At 42.4% G+C, this 27,252-nt stretch overlaps 1 protein-coding gene across 2 annotated transcripts; it reads right to left on the reverse strand.

Annotated features, from left to right (window-relative positions):
- Window positions 1–920: 920 nt before the first annotated feature.
- On the reverse strand, window positions 921–26,447 carry JAM2 (junctional adhesion molecule 2). Of its 2 annotated transcripts, none has more exons than XR_014167595.1 (9): window positions 26,278–26,444; window positions 17,480–17,545; window positions 13,121–13,231; window positions 11,444–11,596; window positions 10,508–10,713; window positions 9,228–9,330; window positions 8,377–8,484; window positions 3,880–5,222; window positions 921–2,567 (listed from the first exon to the last, which is right to left on the reverse strand). XR_014167595.1 is itself a non-coding variant. In XM_081908033.1 (9 exons), exons 1-9 carry the CDS (start codon window positions 26,330–26,332, stop codon window positions 3,772–3,774), a joined length of 954 nt encoding a protein of 317 aa, XP_081764159.1. In that variant the 5' UTR covers window positions 26,333–26,447; the 3' UTR covers window positions 2,574–3,771. The 2 variants fall into 2 exon arrangements, 1 of the variants encoding a protein (XP_081764159.1); XM_081908033.1 differs by lacking the exon at window positions 921–2,567 and having other exon boundaries at window positions 2,574–3,907; window positions 5,207–5,222; window positions 26,278–26,447.
- Window positions 26,448–27,252: the final 805 nt, after the last annotated feature.

Consider the following 27,252-nt stretch of genomic DNA (forward strand, 5'->3'; position numbering starts at 1 on the left):
TGAATTGAATTGAAATACAGGGTGATTCAATAATTAATTTCATTTAACACTGCTCATTTTTTTCATACAAGCAGAGTCAGGAGCCTGTCAATATAATACTGTAGATGGAAAATGTGGTCTATCAGACTATTGAAATGAGTAGGATTTGCTTCTAAGGAAATGTGTATAGGGTTGGAGGGACACATGATTAATGGTAAATGTTTGTAACTCCATACTTGTTCTTGAAAGTTTGGTGGCATGCTTTAAAAAATAATAACTGAAAAGTCCACACCAACTGGTACAAGCAAATGTGCTTGAAAATAGTTGCTATATTGGGAAAGAAATTTGAAATAATTGAGTAGTTTACATAGGAAAATTGTGTAAATAGTACCTGAAGCTTTGGCCCACCTTTGACAATTAGTCATAGTCACACGTATAATGCAGATAATGGATTACTTGGTTGATCAGAACTGACTGCATATTAATTTGAGATCTATACTTGGATCTAAGGTTTTCCTATACAAGGTTTTTATCCTTGAAACAAAAAGCATCACATTACACTATTAATGCTTGTAGGAAGCATGGGGAACCTGTGGACTTCTAGATTTTGCATTACCACAGCTCCCATCTATGCCCATTGGCCATGCTGTCTTGGGTCCATCAACAATCCAGCAACAATTAAAGCATCACAGGCTCCCCATCCCTAGGGTAGGAGCAGTAACCACATTTCTCACATCTCTAATAAGATACTTATAATATGGTGAGGCTAACAATGTCGACAGAACAAAGTTAGGGCAAGAAATTATAGCCAGCTGTGAGGTTTAAGGTTCTTTGGTAGAGATGAGAATCCGGCTTAGGAATTTGTCTTGCTTTTTTTATTTAAGAAACCTAACATTCATACCCATGTTTTGTCTTAAGCATCAGTATCATGATCACACTAGTAACAAAGCATATGTGATTTATTTATAATACCATCCAAGAGATTTTTATAAAAAAAACATTAAGGCATTCGTTAGCATTGAGTGGTGAAAAGGATTTCTTCTCAGGCAAAATGTACAGTCTTCAGAAAATAAATCATAAATAGGGTTTAAGGGGCAAAAAATGAGCAATAGTAAGAATGCACTACACTTCAAAAGACCTATACCTGCATAATTTTGTTATTGTTTAGATAGACTGAAAGAGTCAAGACATTTAAATAGTGGAGGCAAAAACGGCTTTGAACAATATTATTCTGATCTTGGCTGTGGAACCTATCATGTTCCACAAAAATTATGAGTAAAAAGCTCTTAAACTGCAGAGCTCTTTATTTGATTGATTCATATATTGCCTTTCTGCCATTTAGGCCTTTAAAGTTAGCTTACAAGCAGGCTGGAATAAAGTTGTTTATAGGGCAAGACATCACATGCAGATCTACTCTAGAACAAGGAAAAATCCTCACTCACTCTACACATGATGTCTTTTGAGGTTCTAGCTATCCTGGACCAGGATGCAGGAGTAGAGAAAATAAGGTCAACAAGTCAAGACTGTTCCTACTGCACAGTTCTTCCAACAGCCCGCTTGCTGGCTTGATGGTAGAATTACGCCCTTAACATTAACAAGTATGGTAGCAGTAGCAGTTGTCTTGACCTGCACAATGGAGAAAAGGACAAATCTTCCTTAGAGGCATCTATGCCCCAGCCCAAAATATTGGCCCTGAATAGTTAAATTATTTAAGTTACTAAATTTATATCCTGCCCTTCCCAAAGGAGCCAAGGGCAGTAATGATCAGATCAGGCTACTTACTCCTGACAGTTCTTCCTAGAGGGCTGGCTTCATATAATCCGGTATCTTGTTTCCCAAAGTCACCAGCCGGAGACCTCTAGGTAGCCCACAAGGAAGACATGAAGGCAATTGTCCTCTCCACTTACTCCCAGGCAACTGGCATCATAAAAGAGTATATAGCCAATTATAACTCTTATCATCCATGAGTTTGTATAGCTCCCTTTTAAAGACATCAAAACTGGTTGCGCTCAGTAAAACCCACAAGTTAGCTATGTATGGTGTAAAGAACTATTTCCTTTTCTCCGTTCAGACTCTACGGTTACCTTCACTGGATGGCACAGAAGTTCTGGAGTTACGGGGGGGGGGGGCATACTTCAGCCACTTCCTCAACGATTTTATAAATCTGTTACCTTTCCTCATAGAGGAGTTGTTCCAGTCCTTTGATCTTTTGGTTGCACCTTTTCTAGTTGGATGGTATCCTTTTTGAGATGCGGCGACTAGAATTGTGCACTTCATCACCTCCTCTCCTATCCTTTTGGGGACATTACACAGTAAGAAACCCCTTACAATTGCGTAATCTACAACCACCAGGTTAGAAAAGCACTATCAAACTACATTAAAACAACTTCTGACAATCATGTGTCTTCAGCTTTTAGCAATAGTGCCTTGGCTTTGCCATTGGTTTATTTTTTGCATGTACCACTCTTAATGTTTATATAATAGAGTCCAAGCATCCCTTTGATATTCTGCTCCAGCAAATGCTCATTTGGTGTTCCTCAGAGGGTGGGTTTCTTTTAAATAACAAAGGACTTGGTGTGCTTGAAATCCTAAGGAATGGAAAGAAGAACTGTTGAGATAATTCAGATAGTTGCAGTAGGTTTTGTACTAATGTCCATTCACCACCAATAATTATCAAAGCACCCCACATAGCATTACAGCAGGAGTAGCAAACATGGTGCAGACTCCAGCTATCCCTAGCTATGGGCAATGTTGGCTGATGCTGATGGGAATTGGAGTCCAAGACATCTGGAAGGTCCTATGCATTACATAAGAGGTAGCTAAGCCTGCGGCCCTCCAAATGTTGGACTACAACTTCCATCTGCATGGCTGATGGGAGCTGAAGTCCAGCAACATCTGCAGGACCACAAGTTATCCACCCCTGGTTTAACAGTTTTCTGTGTCATCCATATCATTGTGAAAAGAACTCTACAAGCTGATTCACATATGCGAAGCAAACACACTTTAATCCATGCATCTCCACCTGAGCATGAGATCAGCTGAATAAACCTCAATGTGGACTGTATCCTAAGCTTGTTGCCATTTCAGTGGTTCTATGCTGTCACTATGATGGTAAAAAATAACTACAAAGCTTCCTCCATGTATACAGACTGATTCCCACTGAAGTCCCTCCCTCCCCTTGATCTTATATGTAGAACGGAGTTTGGTGAAAACCATCCTATCTAGCCAGCTCTCACGGAGTCATGCAGTGTGAAAAACCTTAGTATGGCTGCCATCTACCACTGCTTTGTGAGTTAACACTGATCCTACAAGTTGTCAGGAGTGGGGAGAAACAACAGTATTTAATATGTAATCTGGGTAAGGCTATAGAAATTCATGAACTTGCCACTAGATGGAGACGCACCTTCCTGAGAGCTGGTATGTATTCAGTACGTAACAAGACTGCTGGAAATAGCCTCTTTCTGGCAAATGCTCCTTTCCATAACTACCGGTATAATGTATAGAGGAGCATACAGCTGAGTAAGATGCCAACAGAAATAACCTGATGCATCTCGTGCTATTATCTACCAGGTCAGATGGGACATTATGTGGGACATAATTCAAAACAACTTTCTGTAAATAGTAGACAAGCATTGTTTTCTTCCCTAATATGCTAGCCACCTTTTTATGGGACACTTTTATACGGAAGAGTGTTCAAAGATAATTCCCTCCTTGTTCCCTGCATTTGAATTGGTGCAGTCCAGTTTACCATGCTGTCTGGGTGAATAGCTGTGCTCTTAGCCGTTCTGTACTTTAGAGTTGTGGCATGAGAAAGTACATTATCTCCACCCTTCCTGAAGCAGACATAACGGGTGAATTAATCTTGCCAGTGCCACTACAGCATGGATACAGAATGCTCACCTTTTCACTGTTTGCAGCTTTGTTCTTCCTGCTAGCAAAACAAAAGTGGGAGAAAGTATACTGTTAGATCTGGGCATTTCATGCACCTTACTTATATAGAGCTTTGTTTTCCATACATTCTTGTTTCTACTGAATTTGCTTGGATATTTATTTATTTATTTTAAAAAAAGTTTGATTCAGTGCTTAGAGCAAGGATAAGGGAACCTGTGGCTCTGCAGATGCTATTGGATTCCAACTCCCAGTATCCCCAGCCTGCATGGCAAATGGTTCAGGGACGGTGAGAGTATAGAGTCCCAACAAGAACTGGAGGGCCACAGGCTCCCCATCACAGGGAATTTGCCTGCACGTAAGAAGTCAATCGTATTATTTCTAAATTTGGGGCTTAACGTTCAATTAATTTTTGTCTAACTGTTACAGAAGCAATACCCACAAGATCACATTATAAATCATATTATAATTGAATTAAACCCTATACTATTTTTTATTTAAACATAAATAATTTTATCCAGATACGTCTGCTACATGGGTTTCCAAATATAGACAATATTGCTTTAGCAACCATGTAAAGTTGCTGTTTAACTGTGTTCTTATTAACAAAGAAAACATTGGCATATATACATATGAACTTTGAAAGAAATTGCCTTGTACATTTTCAGTCAGGGAAGTACTGAATGTATACAGTGTTTAGTTCTACTGAGAAAACACTCATTTAAATCTGATCCACTGGTTTCAGTGAGTCTGCTCAGAGAAGGGGGTTGGACTAGATGACCCTCGGGGTTCTTTCCAACTCTATGGTTCTATGGTGCAATCCTTTATAGGGAAGACTGTTCAAGGCCTCCTTATTGCTTCTTAAAATTAGTAGCCAATGGGCGACCAGAACCCTCTTCAAATATTAGCCAACTGAGCCCAGCTTAGGTATCATAGGCTAGGAAATGAAATGGCTTGGATCCAGATTTTGCTCCGGCTAGCAAAAGGGGGAAAGGGAGTTTCCACCCCCATACCCCCTACAGCCCCTTGTGCTTTCTGAGGAAATGCTTCAGGGAGTTGTAAAAGGCAGACATACAAGCGAAACAGTGTGGGAGATGGCGCTGTAGGGGGATTGGCAAAAGTTGCCTCCTCGCTCTCTACTGTTAGAAGGATCCTTCCATCCAGGGTGAAAAATCACCTGTGGATGGAAGGAGAAGTTTGGATCTGATCCGATATGACTAATGCAAGGGATTCTGCACAATGGTGCAGAACTATTGATCCTTGGATCAATATTTGCAACTATAGTCAATGTTTCAGCTGTTCAAAAGTGGCAAACAGAAAGGAAAATAAATATACTTACGTTGAAGAATGTGCTTCTGGGGGATAAAAAAAACAGGAAAAGAAAGATAAACAAGTGTCATTCTCCATACTTCACACTGCCTAACTGCACACTTTACACCAGTCTCTGGAACAACTGCCATAAATATATGATCACATATTTCCTTCTAATCTTGCAGATATTTACTTTCAGACAAACATCAGGTTTTCCAGATATTCCCAATCAGATCACCCAGCTAAGTGTTAATAAAAGTTATATTTAAGACCATTTAAAGCAGGGTTTTTCCATACATTCACCCACGTTTTATGTAGCTTGGTTATGTTTTTCCTCCTTTCTCTTTGAGAAAGATGTGGTTAAATAATTTGAAGCTAATTATATTATGTGATCTGTAGTTTACATCTGTAGTCAGATGTGGCCTTCTGACTAGATGTTCAATCACTACCTCCTGTGCCCCACTCACTAGATTGCTGCATGTGTGAACAAAATAAAGATTCTAAAACAATTCTTTGTAGACTATGCTGCACTCTATAAATGCTAGAAAGGAAGCCACGTCAGTTCATTATATATTAAAAAAATTCCACAGTATGTAGGGCAATACAAAATAATTTGTTAAGATAACTTACAAAATAAGTTGCCAAGAAATTCCTAAGTAATCATTTATTGCTAGATTACAAAGTAACATATAGTCAATAAATTACTACTTAATTATTTGGTCTAAGTGGGATCTGAAGATGCCTGACTTCTTCCTAATTGCTCATAGGACAAAAATGGTCCTATCTTACAGCTCACTGTTCAGTTAGATGGTTATTTTGTCCCTCGTGGTTTACTGCAGAATAGAAGCAAGCGTCAATTGGGTTTTCTGTGGATTGAGGTTTGTTCCAATTCAGCTGTAAACAGCTGGTTTTCCTAGTGAAAGAAAAACCTCTCAGACCCATGCCTCACAGGGCAAAAAGGAATGTGGATGAATCCTGATTCTGGAAAAATAAAACTTTTATTTTAAAGACAGAAAGAAATATTTGGGGGACAGGGAGATGCACTCTCATTGTTACCCAGCAGAGGGAGCTGGCTAATCAAATTCTGCAGAAATTTCATATCAAAACTTGCATTCAAAAATCAGCAACGATACGATACGATATCTTTATTGTCACGTGATATAACAGGGCAGAAACCATGGTGTTTGAGCTTTTACTGAGATACTGTCTACATGTACTGACTGGCTTTTAGACAACTGAAATATATTTCGTTACATATCGCAAATGAACCCACGAGAAACTGTCCTGTCTATTCTGTGTGCTGATGGCTTTTTTCAATGGCTGTGGAAACGTACTAAACCTGACTCGGTTGCATTAAGCCCACCACATAAACAACTTCAGCAGCAGCTGGGAGTCCCAGGCTTCAGTCCCATACTGCACCAGTAACATCAGATACAGAGAACAGCAACCATTGTGAAAACAATTTCCTTTCCATGTGAATATTGCCAGGTAGAAATCTATTTGCTGGGGAGCTGCGTTGATCTCATTTGCCATGTGGATCTTCCATACGGTTATAGGCCAACTGGCATGAAGGAAGACCATGGGAATAGGTTATTAGGATTTTACGTAGCCGATGCTGACTAGTGTGATTAGTATAAATCACATGAGATGTCTGAGAAGAGTTTGGGAAAGGAAGACTGTCTTATCTCTTCCGTCTGTGAGTGTTATTGGACTGTACTTTCGCTTTTGCTGTATGCTTTCTGCTTCTGCCAGAGTTTGGAGGGCACAGACGTGATTATGGATTCTCTGTATATATTGTGAATAAAGCGTAGTTTAGGCCTACGGATGTTTCTATCTTCTTGCTTTGTGATGCCAGAAGACTTGTGTGCACTTTTCATATGAGAAGTGTCACAGAGGGGCACTCTGGAGTGAAGAGACATGCCATTCCAGAGACATGCCTACTGGGAGAAGCTCGGAGGTACTGGGGGTCTGCCGTCTCCCCCCCCCCCCCCGGGAGAATTTGCTAACAGAGGTGTCCCAGCCTGTTGCAGTGATGCCTGAACTGGCTGCAGGAATCTTGGCTTTAAATGGTACCTAAATTCAACACCATGTGAAAAATCCATCAAGGTAAAATTCTGCAGTCTGGTGTAGATTAAGATTTAGTGTACTCCAATCCATGACTGTTTGTTATTGATTGGTAGTCACAGGGGCAGCCTGTCCTATTTTGCCACCTGAGGCAAAATGGGAATGTGCCCCTCTTGTCCCCCTGCTGCTGTGCCCCCCCTCCGATTTCCATTGGTGGTGGAACACCACCCTTGCCAACACTTGGCAAGAGGAAAACCATTCCACAATGCCTTGACACTCATCTTCTCCACCCCAGCCAGGGGCAGGGTGGACAAGTGGCAACACCAAGTACCAGAAGTGGTGGGGCAGGTGGGACACTGCCTTTTGTGCTTCTGCCACCTGAGGCAGCTGCTTCACCCTGCCTCATGGGTGGGCTGGCTCTAAGTTTTACTCACAGAGTACAGTCACTGAAATTAATCAACATGACTAAGTTAGGAGCATTAATTTCAATAGGCCTACCCTGGATAAAACTTAGCTGAATCTCACCACAAATTGAACAGTTACAAATGTAAAATACCCAAGGTTGTTAAAAGCGGGGGGGGGGGGGGCAGAAAGCAATTCTAGATTTTCTGAGGGAAATTGCAATATTTGGACATTTTGCCACCAGCTTAAAGGTTAAAAAAAAATAGAGCCTTCCAATAGAGACTCAGAAGATTGTATATAATAAGTTCTCTACCCACCCTCTAATAAAAACTGGGTTGAAAACAGAACATGCAACGCTGACTCCAAATCTCTGTTATTACAAGGGCAGCATCTTTATTTACAGGAACTGTTCATTATCCATCCACATGGAAAAAACATTAGCTTTCAACGCAGACCAGAAGTACTGCTTTCTGGCAGCTGGTTCTGCTGTTATTTCCAAGACTAAAGTTGTCTTTCCTTTTATTTTCCCATCACCCCCTTTTCCTATCACCCCCTTCCATTACTTTGCTATCATCCCCTTCCACCACCCTCCTTCCTATCACCCCCTTCCAGGTGTGCTAGCTCTGCTCCAAAACCACCTTTGCTTCTGCCGGCCCACAACCCCACACAGTTCACAAATATTTAAGCATGGGAACTTACTGATCAATCCGGGAAGGAAGAAGTTTCACTTACTTGAAAAGTAGCCCTTCTTTTGTGCATAATATACCCCGAGACCACAGGAAGCTATTATCAAAGCCACAACGACCACCGCAGCTATGATGCCACCTACATTAAGGTCATCTAGCATGGAAAGCAAAACAAATATAATTTCAAATTGGAGGTTGAGTATAGAAGGCAATATTCATTATATATACCATGCCCTATTTGAGAGAGAGTGTGTGTGTGTGTGCGCGCGCACACACACACACACACACACACACACTCAAATAGGGCATGGTAGAGCCCTGGGAAGAGTGACTGTTTGTTAAACTACAATAACTATGGCCAGATAATCACTCTACACATCTGGTCCAGGAACTGAAGTTAGTGAAAATATTATATGCTCCCTGCGTTTTCATCTGCAAAGGTGCATCTAAAGGCATTTCAAGTTGCAATCCTCACTACTCTGGATCCTTCTTTCTAAAAATGGTCCTGCACTGACCACTTGGATCCGTGGAGGCCGCCATCTTGTGGTGCAGCTGGGAGAGACAGCGCCAGCTAAGCCAATCAGAGGCAGGGGTTTAGGGGCTGTGACCAGCCCACTCCTAGCCTATTTAAGGGAACAGTTTAGTTGCAGGCCGCCCTCTTGGGTCCCCCCCAAGAAAACCTACTTTAAATTGTGGCAGTGTCCTGTAAAATGTATTTTTTTGCTTAAAATGTTTTCTCTTTTTATTAATCATCCAAACTGGGCCTTTAAAGATGTGCCACATAACCGAGTTTGAAGTTGGAAGGTGAACTAACACATTTTAGTTTCCTAACTCTGTCTTGTAATTAAGACATTCTCATCTCAAGGTTGGTTGGTCACATTGGAATTTGACATTTACCAACTTGCATTCGCTTTACAGAACATTTCTGAGGCTGTCCAACTTTATTGTCAGCTTCACAGTAGTACTCTCCAGTGTCATTCTTTGAAACAGAATTGAATTGCTGGGAGAGAGAGAGAGAGAGAGAGAGAGAGAGAGAGAGAGAGAGAGAGAGAGAGAGAGAAGAAGTAGAATATTCCAACTTTTTTAAAAAAAATGGGAATGAGCAGTCAAAACTGAGACAACATTTCTAGTACATTATGCCATTGCATCATCATCATCATTATTATTATTATTATTATTATTATTACCACCAACATCAATGAAGTGGATTTAGAATACAGTTGTACCTTGGAAGTCGAACGGAATCCGTTCCAGAAGTCTGTTCGACTTCCAAAACATTCAAAAACCCAAATGTGGCATCTGATTGGCTGCAGGAAGCTCCTGCAGCCAATCAGAAGCTGCGGAAGCCCTGTCAGACTTCCAAAAATAGTTTGCAAACTGGAACAGTCACTTCCAGGTTTGTGATGTTCAGGAGCCAAAATGTTTGAGAACTAAACTGTTTGAAAACCAATGACTGTATGTCACAGTTTTCCAGAATGCAAAATGCTTGTCCAGTCTGACAGTGACAACTGATCTAAGGGATGGGAGAGGGTGGACAAAGCAGTGCCAGCAGACCAATATTTTTGGCCAAACTGCTTTCAACCTTTTTAGGGGGAGGAGAGAGAAATGAAACAGTTCTGAAAATTGGGGTGTAGCAGAAATAATAAGTGCTCATGGAACAAACATCAATTGGGTTTTCTGCAGATTGACATTTGTTCCAATTCAGCAGTAAACAGCGGGTTCTCCTGAGGAAAGCAGAGGAACAAAAGAAAAACCTCTTGGACCCATGCTTAGAAATCACCAGACAAACGGAAGTGTGGATGAGCCAATTCAGTTACTGCAGCAGACATTTGGTGAGATAAGTACATATCTCTGCTTTGTAAAATATATCCCATTTTCCTAACATTCTCATACTCGTCAATCTATTTTATTATCTTATAGGTGAATCAGCAAAGTTTCATGCTGGTTCTGAGCTATATTTCAAAAGATATACAACGTGTAGGATGCAAGGTGACTGAAAGAGGCCCTATTTACTATATCTCTATGCAACTCTGAGGCAAAACCACAACCACACAACCACACAGTAGGATCCTGATACTATGTTAAATTTCCTCAGTACTACCACAGCAGAATGTTAAGCCTTTTCTTGGGCTAAGTAAAGTCCAATGCTAAGTGGTATTGAGCAGAGGTTCACTAACCAGAGTTCCAGTTGTAGCATTCATGGTATAAGGAAGTCTCTCTTTTTTAATGCTCCGCAATGCTGGGCTTTCCGGCAGAAGAAGGCCATTCTTATACCATCTGTACTTTGACGCAGGAACACCATTGTTTTCTTTACAGCGTAGCTCCACTACTGTCCCCGTCATAGCTGAGCTGGGCACTTCACAAGCAGGAGGAGCTGGTGGGACTAGGAAATGACATGATCTGTTTCAAAGTAAAATATCTGAATGGCTAAACCTGCCTATTGCTCACAAGTTGCTCTAATAAAGGCAGCTAGACTGAGTGGTTTATGCATCACATTGTATGCATGCTGTTCCTCGCCTCCGGCATTGTCCGACGGAAGTTTGATGTAAGCCAGTGTTCAAGATTTTTCAACAATGAATCAGCAAATGTAATATAATCTTTAGTTGTAAACAAAATACTGATCTGAGGTGCATTATGTCCAGACTTTCTCTTCCACAACTAGAGATAAAATATAATCGGTTGTATCAAACTAACATCTAAATACTACTCCTCAGAGTAGACCCACTGAAATCAATGAACCTAATCATGTATTTTCAGTGAGTCCACTCTGGATACAACCCCATTCATACATTTTAAATAATCTATTTCAGAATGTCTAAAATTAGTTCCCAGCTACTTATCTCTTTACAAAATGGTTGGCTTTAAAGTCTGGTTCATACCATTAATTTAACAAAAATTATCCCAGGCCCAATGGATGTGTACATTTCAGATAACAATAAAATGATATAAAATGAAACATTATTTTTACAGAGGGTTTCTTTTAAAGACAACACACACACACACACACAGGATACTTTATTGTACCCCTTCTGTAATTGGGTGGCAAACAAAATGCAAGAAGAAATGTACTACTGAATAGTGTTACCTCAAAATAGCTTTGTTTAGATTCTTACCCAACACTAAGAGAGAGACTATAACTTCCCCTATTTGTTGTCCATGTTCCGTGGATGCACTAATTTCACAACGGTATTTCCCAGAATCCTTTCTAGTCACATTTTTAATGCGGATGCTTGATTGCACTCTTTCTCCTCGATTTTTAAAATCACCTGCAAAACAATCAAGACAGAGAGCAATGGCTAGAAAGGAACTTCCTCAAGTTTGCTTTATAAATGTATAAAACAATTAGGGAAAAAAGACTGGTTTTCCAGAATACAATGCCAGTTTGGCTCTCTACCTGCCATTCCCCACGATATTTATTTTCTCCCAAAGACCCTTCCAACACTCCATTTCATATGAGGTAGTTTATTAAGGGATTTGGTGTCTCAAACACATATTTTGCATGCAATTTTGATACATTGTAAGCTTTCATATGTTGCAGTAGAATGTTTTCAAATGAGAACTATCAGCCACTATCAGTCATACAGCTGTTAAAGACACAAGTACCCTGTTATCAATGCCATTATTAATCCAAATGAAGGCCTTTGTGGATGCCATGGCTCCCAGGCACTGAGTTGGCAACTCCTGCTATATATCCTAATCATATTACTGCTTTTCTGAGGGGAAATTGTTAGAGCAAAATAGCAGCTAGTGGCTGTCAGGACATGTTTTGTGGTTGCTGCTACAGGGCTGCTGGCAGTATCCCCCTTTAATTCCTCATCCCCCGATTTCTCACCCCATTCTCTCCCCCATACAGATGCTTAGAGCGTACTCAAAATGACACCACTGAAAGCAGAGGAGCCATTTTGTGCCAGACCTAATTTGTGACTTAAAGGCAGGTTCACACATGAGATGCATGCTTTTTCTCATTTCTCCCTCAAAACTGTTACAACAGCAGACAGCACTACAAGACAGAGTAAGCCAAGCTACAGATGGAATGGGATGCTTGAGTGTGGATGTTAGCTGTTTGAAGAAGGGTTAGTCAGGACAGTCAGGAACATGAATGGAAAAAGGAGGAAAGCCAAATATGTGCGACTTTGCCTTTCAAGTGTTTGAGCAACCCTTGAAACATAGGATGGGAGATTTTCAGTGACACACAAGAACTCTACAACAGCAGAATGCAATATGTATGTTCTGTTAACTAGTTACTCCACACACAAACACATACACATATAGGGAATGTCACTTAATTAAATAAATCTTACGTCAGGCAGTCAAATCAATTTTATTTGATTTATCTTTTAAGAAATGTGCCCATGACTAAAAGGAACATGTGAACCAAACAGGCTATCCTCTTGTTCAGCAAAGCAGGCAGCAGCTATTTCTACAGTTGATTGTGATGTCACAATCATGGAAATGGCTGCTAGAGCTACAAGTTCAATCCATGAGACTCGGGTTCAAATGCCCATTCAGCTTTGAAGCTTGCTGGGTGACCGTGGGCCAGCTGGTAACTCCTAGCTCAACTTAACTCACAGGGGTGAGCGAAGATAAAATGGAAGGAAAGAACAATGTACATCACCTTGACCTTCTTGGGAGGAGAATTGGATAAAACAGTAAAAAATAAATCCATGTACAGTGTACATCCTGTGATTTCTCCATGCAATCCTGAACATGGGAACATTTCACATGCAGGACACAAGCCCTCAGCAGCACAGTAAACACACACACAAATATAAATGTAAGCATTTTCTTACCAACAAAGGAACCTTCAAAGTAGACAAATTTAACTCCAGTTTTGGTAATTTTTTTCCATTCTACTCTTGTAGTTTCCTTCCCTTCATTGTGTTTACAGCTTAGAAATGCCTCTGCAGAGGGAAAAATACGTCATTGTTTCTGCTCTGAGTTGGAATACACTACAAACAACTGGCACACTTTCAGAATTAACTTTTGTAGAATGACTCTACAGATTAACAGTCCATATACATTTTGTGTGTGTACACTGGGGTACAGAATGCACAAGCTTCTCATCATGCACAAAGTATGCACCCATTCAGGATTTTGGTGCATAACTCTTAAGATATCTGGACCCAAGCCTTTCGGATTCTGCAGGTGGCATGGGAATTTTACAGAAAGAAATCCATATACAGTGGTACCTTGGGTTATATATGCTTCAGGTTACATACGCTTCAGGTTACAGACTCTGCTAACCCAGAAATAGTACCTCGGGTTAAGAACTTTGCTTCAGGATGAGAACAGAAATTGTGCTCCGGCGGCACGGCAGCAGTGGGAGGACCCATTAGCTAAAGTGGAGCTTCAGGTTAAGAACAGTTTCAGGTTAAGAACAGACCTCCGGAACGAATTAAGTACTTAACCTGAGGTACCACTGTATAAACACAACATGTGGGATGAGAGGTGCCCCTAAGTTTACAGTAGTCAGGGGCGCCGACTTATAAAAAATATTGGGGGGGGGCGGGGGCCCATACCGACTTATAAAAAATATTGGGGGGGCCCAAGACCTCCAAACCGCTGCTGCTGGGGGAACGAAAGGGGCGAGCCCCGGGCTGCCCCGACCTTAAGTGAACCTGTGAGGGCCCGCCCTTTGCGGCAGCCGATTGGCTGCCGCCATGGGCGGTGAATATTAATGAGCTAGGGGGAATCCCCGCTTCTCGCGGGGCTGGGGCTGACGCCAGCCCCGCGAGATTGTTGATGGGTCGAGAGCCCGCAACCCCACCCCCTCTCTAGATCGGGAGTGGCTTTGTTTTAACTCATTACTGAATGTATTTTAAAAGGTAAAAGGTAAAGGTAAAGGTACCCCTGCCCGTACGGGCCAGTCTTGACAGACTCTGGGGTTGTGCGCCCATCTCACTTAAGAGGCCAGGGGCCAGCGCTGTCCGGAGACACTTCCGGGTCACATGGCCAGTGTGACATCGCTGCTCTGGCGAGCCAGAGCTGCACACGGAAACGCCGTTTACCTTCCCGCTGGTAAGCGGTCCCTATTTATCTACTTGCACCCGGAGGTGCTTTCGAACTGCTAGGTTGGCAGGCGCTGGGACCGAGCAGCGGGAGCGCACCCCGCCGCAGGGATTCGAACCGCCGACCTTTCGATCGGCAAGTCCTAGGCGCTGAGGCTTTAACCCACAGCGCCACCTGTGTCCCGTATTTTAAAAGGTAACTATCGTCAAACAAGGAAAATAAAAAAATACCAACATAATTTTGTGATTTTACAAAGCATAATATAACTAATAATTTTATTAAATTATTGGGGGGGGGGCAGAGCAAGGAATTTGAAGGAAGAAGCAAGGAATTTGAAGGAATTCATTGGCAGCAGGGCTGGCCCGTCCATGAGGCAAGGTGAGGCAATCACCTCAGGTAGCAGAATCGACAGCAACAGATCTGGCCTTCAAGAAAAGGATCACATGTAGATCTTTAGTCACCCCTTGTTCCTAATATGCAGCTTCACTCCCCACGTCTTCCCAGGCAGGGAAGGGGCGCTATTTTGTGCTTCACCTCAGGAACCAAAATCTCTTGGGTCAGCCCTGATTAGCTGTGTTCACACATGATGGTAAACCATGGTTAATGTGTAATGTGAACATGCAGACAGCTCCCACTTTGCTCCCTCTCCTAGCACAAGCAGGAGCAACAAACCACAATCCCTGGTTTAGGATTATGTCAGAACCAAGAATTTTAGTTTGCTTGACTCCAAACAAACTATGATGCGAAGCCAAGGTTCTTGGCTTCCTGGCTGTGGTTTATTAGTGTGGAAAAAACCCACAATGTCTTAACCTGCAAAGGTAATTGTGGGAGATGATCTTGTACCCAATAGTTTTTCCTCCCTGTTTATGCACACATGATGTGTGTGTACAGTGGCAGGTACCAGCAGTGGCCTGGCCTGGCTCCCTATAATTAAAATCTAACTCCATGTACAGTCTCATTTCTTCATTCACGCCTACAACTTTCCATGTTGCAAATGTTCAAAGAATAAGAATGAAAGACCTACTTACTGACTTTGCAATTACACATTCTGAGCATAAAAGCAGCTACAAGGTTAGGTGGTGAAATTGGCCAGCTTTTGTGTTATATTATTGATGCCTGCAAATAGTAGCAGGACACTTTATTCACACACGGACTGTTGTGGCCATTTTGGAAACTTTCTCAATCAATTAGATGTAACCCCAAATTGCTCATGCAATGTGCATGTAAGCCCCATATTACTCCACCCAAAAGAACATTTGTTGCCTTTCAAAAGCATATTAAAAGAAGTTCTAATGATGGGATCTTACCCTGCTCCAGGAAATCATAAACAACATTGATATGACAGACTTCCACAGCAAAGTAGTGGAAATGCTTTTGTTTCCGAAGTTCTGATTGAGCGGAATAGGTGGTGTCTTTCCTGAAATGCCTGCATCAAGTAGCCTTTTCTTAATGTTTTATTAAGCTTTTGAGAAAGAAAGTTACGAGACCACTGTGTTCTATTCTTACAAGTATTTTATTTGGCTGATTCTCATATTGCTAATATTATAGAATTAAAAACGAGAGGAGGGATATGGGATTTCAGAATTTCAAATCTGCACAGTGGGGAAGCTATTTTGCTCTTGTTCATGCAGCCTAACAAACCTTTTCAAAGATGGTTTCTCCCTGACATTTCTCCAGGGGGGAAAAGGGCTCTTAAACTTTTATATTTGTAAAGGGAGAAAGATAAAAGCACTAAACTGTAGATGACAGGGCGATACACACACACACAAATGAATAGCTGACATGGGTGGTAACTCAAGAAGAAAAACAAAAATGCAAATCTGAGAAGGGTGTGGATGAGAGAATTGGCAATAAAGATAAAATGGAATGTGGATAAGGACAGATGGAAATATTTCTGAACAAACAGTAACAAATAAATCCAGAAAGGACAAAGAAAGAAACTGTCAAGAGGAAGTACAATGTCTAATGATTCATCTTCACTTCTGTTTGTAATATGATTTCTAGGAATAAGTCTGGGAGGTTTTTGTTTTGCTCCACCACTTTCCCCAGGAAAACCTGCAGTTTACTGCTGAATCAAACATCAATAGGGTTTTCTGTGGATTGATGTTTGTTCTGATTCAGCAGTAAACAGTGGGTTTTCCCAGGGAAAGCAGCAGAATGAAAGAAAAACTCATCAGACTTGTGTCTAGAAATCATGGGACAAACAGAAGAAAACGTGGGACAAACGTTAAGTGTGGATTTACGGTAATATATTTCAAATCAATCACAGCAAATGCAAAGCCACTAACTCAGAAAACGATACGACTAACACAATTACTGACTCTTCCATAGAGGACCCATGTTCTTTATTTCACATCAGGTCGTCTATATTTGTTACAGTTGGCACACTGTACTAGTTCCCATTTTGTTTTGGCAAGGGGAAATGCTGTGGAAGGGGATAACAGCCTAAACGATGCCAAGTGACCTTTCTTGGCAGTCCACAGCAGAACAGCCAATAAAGATACTCAAACAAAACAAAACATGCAGAGAGATATACACACATGGGTGGGAAATGAAAAGAAAAATACAGAAAGAGAGAGCGAGAAAACATTTGTTCACAGATTAATTGTTAAAACAGACTCAAAGCACGTGATTCTGACAATAACCCAAAGCTCTACAGGGTTGTGTACAGAGTTCCATGCATTGCAAGTACACATTCCCTTTATAGCTTCTTCTTGTTATATTAAACAACGCCAATGATATTGTATAGACATTGCAAAAAACTTGAAACATCAATTTCATACCAAACACCTGTCTGGAAGCACCCACAGGTTTGTGTGTAACAAAGTCACACTGTTTATGCAAGGACTTCTGCTTATGTAACCAAAGTTCTTCCTGCTCTTCTCTGTCTGAACCCGCCCCAACACACATGCACACAAAATCTGCTCTGGAGGCTTGGGAATAGAATAGATTTGGGGACACTCAGTTGAGGGGGACAAATGGGATTACTTTTTGTTAATATACAATCCAACTTCATTTTGTTGCTGCTGTATCCATTGCATCACTCCACTGCACTTTGATCAAACAGCCTTTTAAAATTCATCTCAGGACTTTCACTTATCCATTGATATAAGACGTACACAGGCATACACATACTGTACCCTCAAATTCGTTTGCTGTAACATCTTTCGTGTCTGTCTCTACGATGATTCCATATGCTTTATAATCTGAAATGAAATAGAAATCCTTTACATTGCAATGTCCATTCACAATCAAATAAATGTCTTCTGCAGTCATACAGTTGGGCTGTTTCCTTAAATCATGTTGCCTGCAAAGGAGATCAAACTAACTAGTTAAGTTTTTTTAACCATGCATGTGCAAATGTATTTCAGAGCCCTTTTCTTCTTTTAATCTACAAATGCAACTCTTATTTCCATACACCTGCATCAGTGCCAAATGTACACTCTAGGTACAGTTCTGGATTATAGTATTTAAACATCAGGTCAGATGAAACGTAAATCGCCCTTAAAAGAATCACTCAGGTTTTAGCTGAGCAACACCAGGGATAAGCAGTTTTTTGTACTGTTGCACTACAACATCCTTTCGCACAATTCTCAACATCAATACTTCAACCAGCCAAAGAAGGCAGAGGGAGGGGAAGGTTATAATTGTCATGTTATGACTACAGTTCAACAATGATTCTAAGTTGCGCAGCCAAGTTGTGCAACTGGAAATGATATTCTCTGGTCTTTTCAGGGAAAACTGAGGATTATCCAATAGGGATGGTGAAAGTCTTGAGAACCTTTCAATTTAGGGGGCTGCATTTCAGATCCCTTCCATAAAAATTACGATTCGCTCCCATTTACAGGTCAGACCATACCAAGTGTGGTGATTCCACATGGAATATTAATATAAGCACTCCCTCTAATGACACTCTGCATCTGAGTGTGCTAACAGCTCTGTTGGAGCCAGGCCAAGTTTGTTTCACTTCAGTCCCACTGAAACCAATCTGGGCTGCATGCATAAGGCTTTTTGAATACCAGCAGTTCATCTAAAGCTTACTGCTTCTAAAGATGACTACACGTTTTCATCTAAAGTTATGAACCATTTTTCTGGCTACCCCTTCCCCACCATTTTTCTACTTTGATTTAAACTAATAAATAATCTAGGAAATGTATGCATGTGTTTGTGCATTAAATAAAATGTGTGTTTCCACTATGCAATTTACAGTTAGTCTTACCACCGCTATTAAATAATATAGGCAGTATAATTAGAGGGAAATAAGTATACATATATTTCACAAGTCAGCATTTTTTCTACTACTGTTCTTGCTGGTTGCTAGTAAGTACTGTTTCCCCACCCCAACCCCCCCATTGAAATAGTTTACAGTTTGCCATTTTCAAGAGAAAAAACAGATGCATGCAAACTTTCACCTTTGTCTTCAGTTACTTTGGAAACATTTTTAGGAACTGTGAATGTGTTCCAGAATTCTGAACAGAGACATTTATAAAAACATTAACTAAAAGAATCCTTATACACATCACTGAGAATTAAATAACAAGAAAGCTCAGACAAAAGGTGAGGTGGGGAAATTTTGACTAGAACTTTTCAAAGCTAAAACAATTTTTGTGTGTGTGTGAATCCAGTAGGGCAGACCTCACATGAACCACCTTTCTGAATGCAATACATGCACACACAAAATCACAAGTAAGGTAACACATTTTTTAATATATGTATTTAAAAAGCATCCTGGACCTGAGATGTATGTGCACTGTTCTTGCAGGCTTGGACATTTACCAGCACACATTATCAGCCACTAGGATGGGGAAGAAATTCAGTTTGATTTGGATTTTAATCTAGATCTACCCAATTCTCACTTCCCAAAAGAGCAAGTAAACTGAAGCACAGCTATCCTTTGTAATTCAGAGTCCTGCAAATTTTGCAATGCAGTACATCAACCCTCAAAAAGTGTATTTAAAACGTGCATATCAGGGGAAAGCGTACATAAAATGCATTAGTGAAAATGTCAAAGAAAAAGACACCCTATTAGGCAAAATTGCATGCAAATTGTATATTAAGAGAAATATGCACTAAAATAAAGACATATTTGCTGCCTCTTCTGTTTCTTGGCAATGAATAGGAAAATAGGGGTCAGGCGTCTTTAAAAATGCTTCGTGTCTTACAAATAATCGACTTACACTGCTATTGTTAAGAGCTGCACAGAGTTTATTTCCATAGCAACAAAGTTGTTGGAAACGCTGCCAATTTATGAAGCCTAAAAATGCAAATGTTGTCCAAATGGCTGCAAAACTAAAATGCATCATGTCTTTATTTATTTTTATTTTTTACAGGAATGCAAGATCCACTAAGATTGCAAACCCTGTTGCACCTTTGTACAACACATGTATCATGTGTATGATAATTGTGTAGAGGAAATAATTTTGTGTTGATGCATGATGTGCTGGGGAAAGATACGGTAGCCAAAATTTCCTCACCTGTACAACTGCTACGGATAGAAGAACTACTTTCTCATTTGACTACTACAGCCATCCTACACACTGCCAAGGTTGCTACACCTCCTAGGTACTTTGGGTGTGTGTGTGCGCATGCAGAATAATACTTGTACAATCGGGTTTCTCTTTCATCTCCCTTCTCTGCACAACCTCATAATCTGCTCTGGGGCAGGGAGTTCTCCAATTCCTTGGAGCAGATTTTGATGGTGCATGGGAAACTGAAGAAAAGGAGAGAAAAGTCCCATTAGGGTAGTCTGCTGTGCTAGTGGAACAGCAGTATTTGATGAAACCCTTTGACTAGATTATGGAAGCCATCTGGGCTTCAGCACACAGGCTCTCTGGCTTCAATACACAGTACACTGGACTCGGTACACGTTATACTGCTCAGACCATTGGAAACATCAAACCCAGAACAGCTTCTTCAGAGGCGGCAACCCACCAGACATCTCTTCTACAGCTACACCATGGAAGATGCTTTAACTAGAGCAGGGGGTCAGCAAACTTTTTCAGCAGGGGGCTGGTGAATTGTCCCACAGACCTTGTGGGGGGCCAGACTATTTTTGGGAGGGGAATGAACAAATTCCTATGGCCCACAAATAACCCAGAGGTGCATTTTAAATAAAAGGACACATTCCACTCATGCAAACACACACTGATTCCTGGACCATCCGCAGGCTGGATTTAGAAGGCGATTGGGCTGGATCCGCCCCCCAGGCCTTAGTTTACCTACCCACAAACTAGAGCAAAGCTAGCCAACACAGGGCCCTTCAGATATTGTTGGTGCACTGGTAGCCAGTAATTTATTGATTCCAAAACAGACTCCAGCCAAGCTGACTCTCAAAGCCTCGCTACATATCTTTAGGTGCCAGGCAAAAACATTCCTCTTTTTCCAGGCCTTTGGCTAATTAAACAATCTAGGGCCTTTTACACCATGGGTATTGTTGTGTATTTGTTTGTTTGTTTGTTGTATGTGCTTTTTGCATTTTTATATTATAAATCATCCTGTGATCTTTGGATGAAGGGCAGTATAGAAATGTAATTAATAATAAAATAAGCAACCAATATGTCACCCACTACACCAGGAATTGGGAACATGTGGCCTGCCAAGCATTGTTGGAGCACAACTCACATCAACCCTGACCATTGGCCCTGCTGCCAACATTTGAGGAAGCTACATTAGCTATCCTTGAACGAGACGTATGGGGGACTATGTGCTTAGAAAGCATGTGATCCAGTGTGGAGCTACAGCTTGCCTTCCGTAGGCATTGCAGTGCCCTGAACTACTGTTGGAATCTAGAATTAAACCCTTAAAGTTTTACATAATAATGCAAAAACAATGTCATGTAATCTTCCTTTTTAAAAAAATAACAATTTAAAAACAGAAAGCAATTTTTGTATGCTAAAGATCAACTGGCACCTTTTGTAGTAAGCTAACAATTGCAAACTTTCAACTCAAGCCTCTTGCCCTTATTTAGGTCTTTTTAAAAACAACTGTTTATACAAAAAGCAAACACACACAGGGCAGATAGGATACAGATGACACAGAACAATGGCAAGGCAAACAGGAAAACGCACAGCAGCACGGCATTTTGCTCTGTACCTCATTTGTTGGGTTAACGGTGCTACTTTTAAGTGGCCTCAACTGTTGCATTTTTCACTTCCCTTCTTTTATACAAAAGGAAGAGCCTGCCGCTGAAGGTGAATCTCTAAGGAAGCCTCCGTTGCTATGCAGCTCTCTGCTCCAAGCTCTTACAAAGGCAGTAAAGTAGAAAAACCATTCATGAATATTAGCACGCTGACCCAGGATTTTACGAAGAAGAAGGACCCCAACCTTCATGGCTTTTTTTCTGCAGGGCTTTAGACTCAGGAAACTGCAGCAGATTGCATTACCTCAGCTTTGCAACAAAACTGGGCAATACAAAAAATGCTGAGAACTTTTCTTTGTTCAGATTCAGGATTAGTATTTAAGAGAGCCCATGAAGCTTCTCAACAAAGCAGAAGAGAATTGCACTTTACAGTACTGTCAAATGTAGCAAGACCTATCCTGGCTTACCATTTATGTAGCACTTTTAAGTGTGCAGTATTTGACAACCATTATTATCATTACCATCATCATAGCCTTTCTTACAGTTGAAAAACTGGAGGTTGAGAGTTAACGGCTTGTCAGTGCAATGCATCCACGTCCCTGGCAACTACCAGCCTGGCTTTTCTGTAAATATGTGGCAGGATTTGAAAGTGTCCATCAAGTTGATAGCATTCTTAAAAATAGTAGTAGCAAGTCCATTAATTTCTGTGATTCTCCAGTGGTTTGACTTCACCTTCGGAGGCACACTCCATTGAGACAGATGGATGCCAACAACAGCTCTGAGTAGAACTTAGCCGGATACAGCTCTAGGAGTTTCAAGTTTCACAGTGGATGCATTCCACTGTGGTGTCTTTATGATATATGGTTTAATTACGCACATCTAAAGCCAGTGCCTACTGTGGAGGTTTCAAACATCACATCCCAAGTGGACGCCAGCTTCTTCCAAAAGCAGCAGCATCATCCCTACCCTGCCACATCCCACCTGTTATGCGCTTGCTAACCTAAACCCTAGTCTTTGCATTCTTACACCTAGTTCTTTGAGGCTTTGTTGTGCTAATGGATCATTAACCCCCAGGTTACTGCCTCAAACAAAACTAGCTTTGTATTGATTGCCTCGGATTAAAGAGGATGGCTGATACACAACTTCTGTAGTTTGCCTAGGTCAATTGTCTCTCCACATAGGCTAATTCCAGAAGATTAATAGCAGCTAACACACATCTTAAACACACACACAGGTCTTGCTACTTCCCTGTTCCAACAGCCCAACATTAATTCAATTCTAACACCAACTTAATCCAGAATTCAGGGTGTCTTGCACCCATAGATTCATAACAGTACAATTTGAGCTTATAAACATTGGATAGCTCTGGAACAATTCTTTACTATACAAAGCTTAATTGAAATTAAAATCAGTTCCCAACACAATATCAAAGTAATTTGCATCTTGTGTGAAAAATGCTATGAGGAAGATATCTTTCATTGATAGGTGTAATCCTGATTTATGGAAGGATCTTGGGACAGGGAAAATGCAGACAGGGAACAATTTCTAAAATTATATTAAGCCATCAAAGCAGAAAGATATCAAATCTTCCAATAATCACATCAATTTGAAATCACTACAGTGTAGAAGTACAAAGTACCAAATCTGCCGGGAATTAAAGCTTAACAAGCATACTAGTCAGATATCCGACATATTTCAATACACATTGTTTTCACAGCTGTGTGGTTTGGCTTCACCTATCTGTGTTCAACACAGTTCTTGGGTGGGGCATTTTTCTCCACTTCCCCCCTCTTATCTTCATTGAAGTTATATTTATCAAGAGAAAACATAATCTTTGAGGGCATGCTTTTGACTGTTTTCATGCTTGCTACTTTTGCTTTCAGGGGCTCTGGCAATCTTTTTTTAAAGAAAAATAAAAACAAAACAACCCCCCCATATGTTTCATAACCCTCCTAAGAAAGGAATGAATGTTTTGATTCCTTAACCAGTTTGATGTGGATGTTTGAATATGTTGTTATATCTTTAAAACATATCTTTAATATTTTCAGACCTAGGACCGACTTTTAACCCAAACATGCATTTGGGGACCCATTTCTTAATCTTTTACCATACATTTGCAGGGTGGTAGTGCTCCTGTTGCAATCCACCTTGGATCAGGCTGTGACCCACGAGTTGAAGACCAGTCCTTTGGGGCACTGTTGTTTGTTAATGGTTGCTGGGAATTGCTCTGTGAGGAGTAAATTAAAGGGTCCATAATTCTGTGAGGGAAATAATGTGTTTTGAATGTGCTTTAATGTGCTGGTGCCAGGTTATTTTGAACCCTAGGCAAGACTAACTACATGCAACTCTCCCCCAAACGGCTAACTTCAATTTTCAAAAAATCTTCTAGAAAAGATGAAAAGCACAGAATCTGAAACTGCTGAATTTATTTTAAATTGCAAGATTAAGTATCACAACAATGCTTGATTATCTTTCTGAAACACAAAAGAAAATGCTTTAGCACACAAATCATTTTGAATAATCTTGTGAATTGTGATATAAAAATTTACGGTAAGTCTCTTAAAAGTTTCAGTTTCAGGCACATCAAAATCTCACTTTGTGCACCTTTCCTTTTGCAATTTTTTCCAACAATTCCTTTAGTAAAGATAAAGGGACCCCTGACCATTAAGTCCAGTCGTGGACGATTCTGGGGTTGTGGCACTCATCTTGTTTTACTGGCCAAGGGAGCCGTTGTTGGTCCACAGACAGCTTCCGGGTCAAGTGGCCAACATGACCAAGCCGCTTCTGGCAAACCAGAGCAGCGCACAGAAACGCCATTTACCTTCCCGCTGGAGCAGTACCTATTTATCTACAGTGGTACCTCAGGTTGCATACACTTCAGGTTACATACGTTTCAGGTTACAGACTCCGCTAACCCAAAAATAGTGCTTCAGGTTAAGAACTTTGCTTCAGGATGAGAACAGAAATCATGCTCCGGTGGCACGGAGGCAGCAGGACGCCCCATTAGCTCAAGTGGTGCTCCAGGTTAAGAACAGTTTCAGGTTAAGAACGGACCTCCGGAATGCATTAAGTACTTAACCCGAGGTACCACTGTACTTGCACTTTGATGTGCTTTCGAACTACTAGGTTGGCAGGAGCTAGGACCAAGAAACGGGAGCGCACCCCATTGCGGGGATTCAAACCGCCAACCTTCTGATCGGCAAGCCCAAGGCTCAGTGGTTTAGGTCAAGTAATAAATAATATAGTTGCCAAGCCTACAAGTCTCTTTTGTATTTCTTCACACAATATACAACCAATGTACAGCCCACTTGTTCAATGTATTTTACTTCCAAGTCAACTGCCTAAGGCACATTTATCAGACAGCAGGTTCCATTAAACTCTAGGTTTAGTCCCAAGTGAGATGTTTCAGTTCATGGTGCATGGCTGCAGAATCCTATACGTACTTGGGAGAAAGCACCACTGAACACAGTGGAACTTCAGGTGTGCTTACTTTACAGTCTTAGAGTACAGTGAAGTTAGTTCCCCTGACCGTGCTTTTCACGGCTTCCCCCCACTCCAGTTGTTCACATCTGGGCTTCAATTTGTGTGAACACGGATTTTCAACCCAGCACTGAAAACGCTGTGAGTCCACAGTAATAAGCAGAGTGAATCCAGTCTTGTGTGTCACAGCTGCAATCTTCCATGGGAATAAGTCAGGCTTCCGCAACCTCGGCCCTCCAGATGTTTTGAGACTACAATTCCCATCATCCCTGACCACTGGTCCTGCTAGCTGGGGATCATGGAAGTTGTGGGCCAAAAACATCTGGAGGGCTGAGGCAGCCTGGAGTAAGTCTTATAGCCAGATCCTAGGCATGTTGCCTCAGAACTTAGTCCCACCGAGCTCAGGTGAGCCAACTCGCAAGTAAAAATGTACAGGATTTCCCCTCTCCTAAACAAAGTAGAAATCCCACTTAAAAATAAAGCCAGATTTCTATGTCTCAAAACCGCTTAGCATGGCTTTCAGCCACTTTCAACACACACTTTAGACTAGGGCTGGGGAAACTGAGGCCCTTGCAACTCCTAACAGTCCTGACCACAGGTGATGTTGGCTGTGGCTCAAGGGAGCTGGCAGACAAAAGCACTTGTGCTGGTCCCCATCTCTCAAATACCCCCAAACTCCTTCATAATAGCTAACTTCCCCCAGATTCCACGGGACTCATTCCACAGCAGGTGTGCACAGCAGTCTCCTTCCAGCCAATTCTCACACAGGCTTAGAAGCAAGGCAAGTGTGAAGGGACACGCCCATGCACCTTAAACGCTTTGGGCAAAGGAGCATCCTAAGATTGCAGCGTTCTCAGTTGAAGCGCGCGTTGGGAATTGACACCAGCTGACCCCGGTGCCCTCCCGCGGCCCTGCCTGGTTAACAGACCCCCAGCAGGCGCCGCTCCGCTTGAAGCCTCGGCTTCCCCGCCGCGTGCGCCTGCCTCCTGGGGCGGCCAGCGCGTTTCCAGCCGGCCTCGCTAATCAAATCAAATCGAGCGGCGGCTGGGGCGGGGGAGGGCGAGCCCCGTCCTCTGCTTCGCGGCAGTACCGCCTAGTAGGAAGAGTCAGCCAGAAAGAGGAGACAGCCCAGAGAAGCTGGGAGAGGCGAGGTTGCTCTTCCCTACCAGGAGGAGGTGGACCTTTTGTAAGCGAAAAGAGAGGGAGCTCCCTGGAAAAAACAACCCGATGCTCCTCGCGAGGAGGCGGCGGCGAACTTGGCTGCGCGAGGAAGGACTTGGGGTTTTCCAGGCGAGCTGAGCGCCCTCTCCCCCCAGGAGAGAAAGAGGGAGATCCGCTGCCCTACGGGGAAGGAGAGGCCAAGACAGAGAAGCGACTTACAGCCCAGGAAGCCCAAGTGCCAGAAGAGCAGCCAGAAGACGCGGCGGCTCGCCATCTTCGCAGCAACAGCTGGCTCGCCGCTTTTCCTTTCGCCCCCACGAGGGAAGGGGCCGGGGGCGGGGAAAGAGAGCCTGGCGACGCAGCTGGGCGGGGTGGGGGGGGTCGCGTTCTCCGGCTCCACCCTCCCTCCAGCCCTCCCTCCCTCCCTCCGCCCGGGCACCTCGAGCAGGGGAGGGGGACGGCGCCTCTCCCGTCGAGCCGGGGAGATGGGCAGGGCTTTCCGCTGGGTCCTAGGCGGAGAGGGACGGGCCCGAGCTGCTCAGCCTCCCCTGCCTCGCCCCTCTGCCCCCCTCCCCTTTGCACATCGACGGACGTTTCCTTTAACTCCGAGGCAACTTCTCAGCAGAAGGGGCGGCCAGAAGCAGCCGAGGAGGAGAGGGAAGGGATCGCGCTGCTTTTTGAAGGCGCTGGAGAGAGAGAGAGCTTTTTGCCTCTTTGCCGGACAACAAGCCCGTACCAGGTTTCCTTATTGCATCGACGTGCCCCCCTTTTCTCGAAGGAGCTCGAGGTGGCGCACGTGGTTCTCCTGCTCCTTATTAAAGCTCCACAACAACCCTGCGAGGGAGGTTGGCTGAGAGGCAGTGACTGGCCCAGGGAGCTTCATGGCCGAGTGGGGATTTGAACCCTGGTCGCCGCCCATATCTTAGCCCGACACTCTTCACCGCTGCCCCACGCTGCGTCTAGCCTCCCATTCCATCGGGTATTACAGTTCTGTGGGGGCTTAATTTTTATCTAGCACATCTTCATTTATATAGCTATAGCCCAGCTTTTCTCCAAGGTGGTGTACATGCTTTCTTCCTTTACATTTTTGCCTCACATCCCTGTGAGGTAGGCTGAAAGACGGTGACTGGCCAAAGGTCAGTCCCCCTTTTCTAAGGCCCATAAAGAGAAGCAACAGGTATATATTGAAACAAG

The sequence above is a fragment of the Podarcis melisellensis genome (assembly GCF_964234715.1).
Source record: "Podarcis melisellensis genome assembly, chromosome: 4".
In the NCBI taxonomy this organism is placed as follows: Eukaryota; Metazoa; Chordata; class Lepidosauria; order Squamata; family Lacertidae; genus Podarcis; species Podarcis melisellensis.

Bases quoted from the DNA above. Each gene is read 5' to 3' on its own strand.
- JAM2 (XM_081908033.1), bottom strand. From the start codon at position 26,332: ATGGCGAGCCGCCGCGTCTTCTGGCTGCTCTTCTGGCACTTGGGCTTC. The intron at 13,232-17,479 runs GTACAGTATGTG...TTCCCTCTGCAG, and splicing joins TACAGCAAACGAATTTGAGG to AGGCATTTCTAAGCTGTAAA. The intron at 11,597-13,120 runs GTAAGAAAATGC...ATTGTTTTGCAG, and splicing joins CTTTGAAGGTTCCTTTGTTG to GTGATTTTAAAAATCGAGGA.